Genomic DNA, 7,830 nt, shown 5'->3' on the forward strand with positions numbered 1-7,830 from the left:
AATTTTTTCCTTTTAACATATCGCCATCCAGTGTATGCAACAGAGACGTTGCTGGGTGTGGGATATGTTGCTATGCACATGTTTGCCTGTGTTTGAGGTATCTTGCTTCCTTACTGTTGTTATGTCAACACAGCTACCCGGCTATGTACTCTCACTACTGCTTGTGACCATTATGGTTGTCACCTTTTCCAATGCCCATAGTGGGGCATGTTATGTGGAAACTTCTGAATTTGCAGGACTACACATACCCACGGCTAGTGCAGTTGACAGAACTTCACTTGTTTGCCATACTTTAAGCTTATTCTGTAAGCATTTGGGTTCCTTATTCATTTTCTTATGCCATGTCTGTGTTTCATATAGTAATGTATATGTTTTATGCTACTATTACATGTATATTGCGGGAATTTTCTTGGCAGGGGATCGGAGGTCATTTTCCATTTTTCCGATTGTTGCAGGGACACAACTGTCCAATCAGGGACTGTCTATGGCACATTGGGACAGCAGGTAACCCTGGTGACCATGCCCATGTCGCTACTGGGGTTGCCACCTTTTCCAGTTTCCAATCTGGGATATTTCCGGGACTCGCATCTGACTTTACAGGCCGACACATACACACGGTCACTATATAGCATAGAACTTCACTTGTTTGCCTAAATGAAAGCTTATTGTTGTGGCAATTTGCTTGCTTATTCTGTTTCTTGTGTCATTTAGGTATTTCTGTTACAGAAATAACCAATTCATGCTACCATTACATTAAATACGGGATATCATTGTGTCCTACAATCTTAGCACATCTGCCATTTTTAATACATTTTTTCGGGACACAACTGGCCATAGAGAGACTGCCCCAACCAAAGTGGGACAGGTGGTGACCTTAGTCGCTGCTCCTATGTCGGTGCGGCGCGCTGACATGCTGCTGTACACCTTCTCTGAGTGTAAGCACTGACGGTGCATTGCGGGACAAACAGCGGTCTTATGCGTATCCTTTGCTCCTTGGACGGGTACACTTATGCCTTCGTGGCTTGTATTTGCTTCTCCGTTGATTTGGGACGGGTACTATGTTGCATACTCTACGTGCGTTTCATTCTGCACGGGACCTGGCTGCTGCCATTACTATTATGGGCGGACCGTGGCTGTCAGCACATTAGGTTGCTCACCTCATGCCGGCTTAGACACGCCTCCAGATGCATCCTACCTGGGCTCGCTCACGTACACTACGCACGTGTCTGTGGTTCCGGTGCACTCTCATTAATATGTATATGGCGCTACTGCGCCGGCTATTCACTGCACTGCCGGCGCAAGCCTTACGCCGGCCTTGCGCCAAGCTTCATGAATCCCGGGGATGATTTGTGAACTTTAACATTTCTTTCATTTCTATTTCTGACTTCTTTGAACTTAGCAGTTCATCATGTTGACTGTTTAATACTTCCATTTTTTGAACCATTTTAAATTTGTTGTTATATAGTCTTCCAAACTTCCACTTTTTGAAAACACTTCAAAGTGCACCTGATCTATTTTTTTCTAGATTACTAGAAGCTATCTCATTTAAATTATGTTTATCATGTTTAAACATGGAAGAATTAAAAAAAGCTTAAACAATCATAATTGAAAGTGGTGACATAACATGTCATGGCACCCTGTGACTTTAAGTTAAAATTTGCTATTTTCTGGCAAATACAGGGCAGTTGAGAGATATGATATGAGCACATTTTCTGCACACCATTTTGCATTTTTTGGTTCCAGGTATGATATGGACACATCTATCCCTTGCTCAGAGCACAAAAATGTACAGAAAAGTACATGACAATAATGACAACATATACAGCAGTTAAAATACACAAAGTAAGGAAACAATAAATAACTTCAAAAGTAACACTTCACTTGTCTGCATACTATGGAGTAGAGGTACATATATTTCTGAAAACTAAGTGAGTGTAGCAAAAAGCACACCCGTGGAAATGAAGAAATACATAAAAAAATACCATAGGGAAACAAATACTGAAATCTGTGGGGTCCAGATGGAGACATTATAAAATTAGCAAGCAAAGAAGACTCGTATTAATGGAATTGGATTCATCCTCAAGTTTTGGTGAGTATCTTTATGAGGTAAACCCTGTTTTTTACAAAATCTTACCAAAACAACACTGATATGTAGACTGTATTTTATACAGTATATATCATGGACAGAAATGGGCTAAAAATTAAAAAAGACAGCTGGGTACACAAGTCCCAGAATAAAAAAGTGCCCTATCCTGATAGGTGCACTGGTGCCAGGATTGGAAAGAATGACAGTGTAGAATCCTCAAAATGTGGAAACAGTCCTACAATGGGGCTAGGCCACACTCAGGGAGAGGATGCACCCCCACCTGCATTGTAGAAGGAAGTAGTAGTCCACAAAAACTGATAGGGCAAAAAACAGCCATAACGGACTATTGAGGATAAGAAAGAAATGATGTATTGTTACTGTTAAGCAAGAAGCCTAGAATTTCCATATAGAAGATATTCAAAAAGACAACTAGAAACATTAGAGGAAAGAAAAATACTTGCACAAGAAAAACGGTGTTTTACAGACATATTAAGATCACTGAAAGAAATAGATTACAGAAAGTCGCTAACACCCAAAATGTTAGAAGTCTGATAAAACAAATTAATACAATAATCAAGACTATTAGCAGAGAAATTCATGTGATATAATAGAAGTAAATAGGATATATTACTGTGCAGCTAAATTAATAACAGGTAAAGTCTTACCACAAAAACACAGGGCAATATGGGAAAGGAAGGGAAGAAATATGTTATATCCTGGGAAATAAGGAGACCACACGGTTCATGGAGTTGTAAGGCCTTTCTTTATTAAGAGCCTCCAGGTGCGCACCCATGCTACATGTTCACAACTTCGCCATAGCCATACATACACCGGAAACAACAAGTTACCAGAGAATATAGAACCAACACTACATGTTGCTAATTCCCCAGAGCGCCCCTACAGTACAACAACAGCATTACTGGCCCGATACTACATTCCTCCCCTCTTAAGCACTGAATACGCTTCTCTACAGAAGAAAAAACAAGGGAGCAAGCCAAAACCAATCCCTCTAGGCACTTAACTGCTAAATACCCTGCTAGTATTAAACGGTTACTGTACAATCGAGTTAGGTTGCTCTGTTAAGCTAAACATGCAATTGTAACATTGATAGTCCTTCAAGTAACTTGGTTTAACCAGTGCCCGCTTAGAACGGCGCAATGGTACCACCCTAGGTGACTCCGGTGTCACAGTTACCCCCTCTGGTACCGGTGTGTCCATTCCTGGAAAAGTTGGGTCCTCGGGAACCTCTCTTTCTGAATTCCGGCGGTCTCCCTCGGCCCCCAAGATCGGAGACCCTCCTGCTGCTGCGAGCCCCTCTCCCGAAACTAACGGTATTTCCGTGGCTTGCAGTTCCATGGAGTTCTTCGCCTGCGCACTCCGCAGAATCTGGTCTACATGTCTCCTCACCACTGAACCTCCATTCAACCTCACCTGGTATGACAGGGGACCCGTGCTCTGGACAATAAACCCTGGAATCCATTTAGGTCCATAACTGAAATTTCGCGTCATCACTGCATCACCCTCCAAGAAACTTCTTCCTCTCCGTCGTCGATCATGATGTTCTTTTTGCCTCCACTGGATCCTCTCTACCTTAGCTCGGATGTTGGGATGCACCAGATCCAATGTGGATCTTAATCTCCTTCCTTGCAACATCTCGGCAGGGGACAATCCCGTGGTAGACTGGGGTGTAATGCGGTAGTTGAATAACACCCTTGATACTTTGGCTGCCATACTTCCGTCTCCGGCCTTTTTCATCATCGCTTTAAAGGTCTGGACAGCCCTTTCAGCACAGCCATTTGAAGCTACATGGTATGGTGCTGATGTGACGTGTACAATGCCATTTTTTTTCAGGAAACCCTTGAACTCTTCACTCATGAAACATGAAGCATTATCTGATACAAGAGTCTCGGGTAAGCCTTGGCTACTAAAACTCTTTCTCAAGCATTCAATGGTAGTAGTGGAAGTGGGTGTTTTGACTGGGTAGGCATCCATCCATTTAGAATGAGCATCCATTATTATCAAAAACAGTGCCCCCATAAAAGGCCCTGCATAGTCTATATGAAGTCTCTGCCAAGGTCTACTCGGCCACTCCCATGGGTGTAGTGGTGCCGCCACAGGTAAGTTGCGATGCTGCTGACAGGTGTTACACTCTTTCACAGCAACTTCAATGTCGTGGTCCAACTTTGGCCACCAGAAATAACTTCGTGCTAAGGCCTTCATTCGTGTGATGCCCACATGACCCTGATGCAGCTGTTGTAAAAGTGCACGTCTTCCTGGGGGCGGAATTATCACTCATGCCCCCCACAACACGCATCCATCTTGCACACTCAGCTCTGTTTTCCTCACCTCATACGGCCGGAAAACTGGATCAGGTTGTTGTGTGGTCCAGCCTTGCTGGACCCACTGAAACACTCGAGCCAACACTGGGTCTTTTCATGTCCATTCGCTCAATTCCTTCGCTGACACCAACGTGATGTCCTCCATCATCAACACTCGGTCCTCCATTTCCTCTCGCTGGAGAGGCCCCGGTAGCGGCAGACGGCTCAGCACGTCCGCATTGCTATGGTGTTTTCCGGGCTTATAAAAAATCTCATATTCATAAGCTCTCAATGTTACAGCCCATCTCTGAATTCGGGGAGAAACCATCTGAGGCACGGCCTTCATCTCGTTGAACAATGACAACAAAGGCTTATGATCGGTGCACACAGTAAACTTCCTGCCATAGAGGTATTTGTGGAACCTCTTAATTCCAAACATTACAGCCAAACCCTCTTTGTCTAGCTGGGAATAGTTTGACTCCGCTGGTGTTAAAGTTCGTGACATGAACCCAATGGGTCTTTCTTGTCCATCTGGCATACGGTGTGCCAACACGGCCCCTAACCCATAAGGTGAGGCATCACATGACAAAATTAAGTCCTTGCGACTATCGTAGTGCACCAAAACCTCTGAAGACTGCATTAGTTCCTTGGACTGCTCAAACGCTTTGTCTTGTTCCTCCTGCCACGTCCACAGGGTCTCCTTCCTTAACAGTTTATGTAAAGGAGCTAACAGCGTTGACAGATTTGGCAGGAACCTGTTATAATAGTTGAGTAAGCCTAAATAAGCCTTCAGCTCCGTAACATTTGTGGGTGCAGGTGCCTCTTGGATGGCTTTTACCTTGTCCGGCAGGGGGTGGAGGCCCGAGGCATCCACCTTGTAACCCAGGAACTCTGCTTCCTTTACCATGAAAGCACATTTATTCCTCTTCACCCGTAAACCAGCCTCTCGCAGTCGACTTAGCACCTCGTTCAGAGTCTCCAAATGCTCGCCATTGTTCCTACCCGTCAACAGGATGTCATCCAGATACACAGCCACCTTCGGAATTCCTGCCACCAGTCCCTCCATTATTCTCTGGAAAATAGCTGGACTAGAGGAAACCCCAAAAGGTAAACGATTGACTTGGAACAGCCCTTTGTGTGTGTTAAGGGTTACATAGGCCTTTGACCCTTCTTCCAGGACTACTTGTTGATATGCCTGACTGAGGTCCAGTTTACTAAACTTTTCACCTCCCGACAGCTTTTCAAATACATCCTCCACCTTGGGTAATGGATACTGCTCCAGTTTCGAAACTTGGTTCACTGTTAGCTTGTAGTCACCACATATGCGTACCGTATTATCTGGCTTTAATACTGGAACAATGGGTGCCGCCCATTCCGAAAACTTCACTGGTTCAATTATACCTTGCTTGGTGAGTCGCTCCAACTCAATCTCTACTTTCTTCTTCATTGCGTATGGTACGGGTCGAGGTTTGTAAAATCTTGGCGTTGCGTTTTCTTTAACGTGTATCTTTGCTGGTGGACCCCTCCAGGTCCCCAGTTCCTCTTTGAACACTTCTTCGTTGTTCTCCAGCACATCTTGCAAGGCCAGCCCTTGCTGTTCTACTTTATGGAGCTGTAGACAACCCATTTCCAGCTCCTTTAGCCACGCCCGGCCTAACAGGTTTGGTCCCTTACCTGCTACCACCATGACTGGCAACTGTTTGACTTTACCTTTATGTTTTACAGTTACTTTGGCCATCCCCAGTGTGGGAACTGTTTCACCGGTATATGTTTTCAAAGTCACTGAACAGTCCCGCAGCTTCTGAGCTTCTTTTAGCCATAACTTTCCATACTCAGCCTTGGACAGAACTGTCACACTACATCCCGTATCCACTTCAAACTGCACCATTTTACCATTTAAGTCCAACTGGGTTGTGATGGGATCAACTCTTTCCCACCTGGCCTCTTTCAGGTTAAACATAGTAAACACTTCCTCATCTTCCCTGGTGTGTGGATTTGTACCTTCACGCATGTGGTGTGCATACTGCCGTTTAATCTTCCGGTTTCCCTTCCTGTCCATCATACTGCTCTTTTCTTCCCCCTTTCTCGGCTGGTCCCTAGAGGGCATTGATCGGCACATCTTCTTCACATGGCCCTTTTTTCCGCAAGCATGACATTTTTCATTTAAGAAACGACAGTTCCTTGACAGATGTTCTCCGCCACACCTGTAACAGGCATACTGACCAGACTTCCCTTGTGATTTATGCTGCCCGACCACTTTATGCACGGGCAGTGGGGTAGCACACCTGCTTCCCACCCCTTCGATGGTTCTTGGTTGTAAATCACGAATGTCTTTATTCGCCGTCTCGATGGCCTGTGCCAACTTCAAGGCCTTTTCAAACGACAACTCAGGCTCTGCTAACAATCTGCGTTGTATGCGGTCATCTGCAATGCCACATACGAGCCTATCTCGTAGCATTTCTGTCAGTCTGTCCCCATAATTACAGTGTTGCGCCAGTTCCCTCAGCACTGCGACATACTCCGTTACTGTTTCATTGGCCATTCTAGTCCTTGAATTTAACTTGAACCTTTGGACTATTGCACTCGGCTTCGGGTTATAATGTGACTGAAGCAAGCTCGTCAACTCCGTGAACGATTTATCCCCCGGTTTATCCGGACTCAATAAGTTCCTCATCAGACTGTACGTCTTGCTGCCCACCGAGCTCAGCAATATAGCTCGCTTCCGGCCCGCATCCATGATCTGGTTTGCCTCAAAAAAATGTTCCAACACTTCACAATACTCCTCCCAGGTCTGGGTCTGACAGTCGTATGCAACCAGCGACCCCAACATGGAACCAGACATAACTCCGGCAGGCCCAGTCTCTTCGTCGTCCGACATTAACTGCACCCCGCCGTTTTCACTCGCAGCAGACTCGGAGGCATCCCATCCTTGTCGCCAATATGTTATATCCTGGGAAATAAGGAGACCACACGGTTCATGGAGTTGTAAGGCCTTTCTTTATTAAGAGCCTCCAGGTGCGCACCCATGCTACATGTTCACAACTTCGCCATAGCCATACATACACCAGAAACAACAAGTTACCAGAGAATATAGAACCAACACTACATGTTGCTAATTCCCCAGAGCGCCCCTACAGTACAACAACAGCATTACTTGCCCGATACTACAAAATCAAAGGCCATCATGGAAGTATCGAATAGAGAAAACTATAAAGCAATTAAGACAAGAAGTGTGACTGTTAGAAGAGTATAGAAGAGGTGAACAGACCAAGAAAAAATAGTTAGAAAGATGGACTTCATAAAAGCAATGTGCAGTATCAGAAAAGACCAGGATCTATCTTACACTATTGTGAATAATAAATTAAAAATAACAGCACAGGCAGAAAAAACTTAGAAGATATGCAGACAAATTTAAAGGAAAAGAAA

The 7,830-nt window shown here is 44.7% G+C and overlaps 1 protein-coding gene across 1 annotated transcript; it reads right to left on the reverse strand.

Annotated features, from left to right (window-relative positions):
- Nucleotides 1-3,136: 3,136 nt before the first annotated feature.
- LOC122803955 (uncharacterized protein K02A2.6-like) lies at nucleotides 3,137-7,285 on the reverse strand. The gene is given in 2 exon segments (XM_044073633.1): nucleotides 3,137-5,927; nucleotides 6,429-7,285. Coding segments are annotated over 2 exon segments (3,645 nt in total). The 5' UTR covers nucleotides 7,283-7,285.
- Between the last annotated feature and the right edge of the window lie 545 nt (nucleotides 7,286-7,830).

The sequence above is a fragment of the Protopterus annectens genome, chromosome 6.part0, assembly GCF_019279795.1.
Source record: "Protopterus annectens isolate FY-2018-M chromosome 6.part0, PAN1.0, whole genome shotgun sequence".
Taxonomy (NCBI): Eukaryota; Metazoa; Chordata; order Ceratodontiformes; family Protopteridae; genus Protopterus; species Protopterus annectens.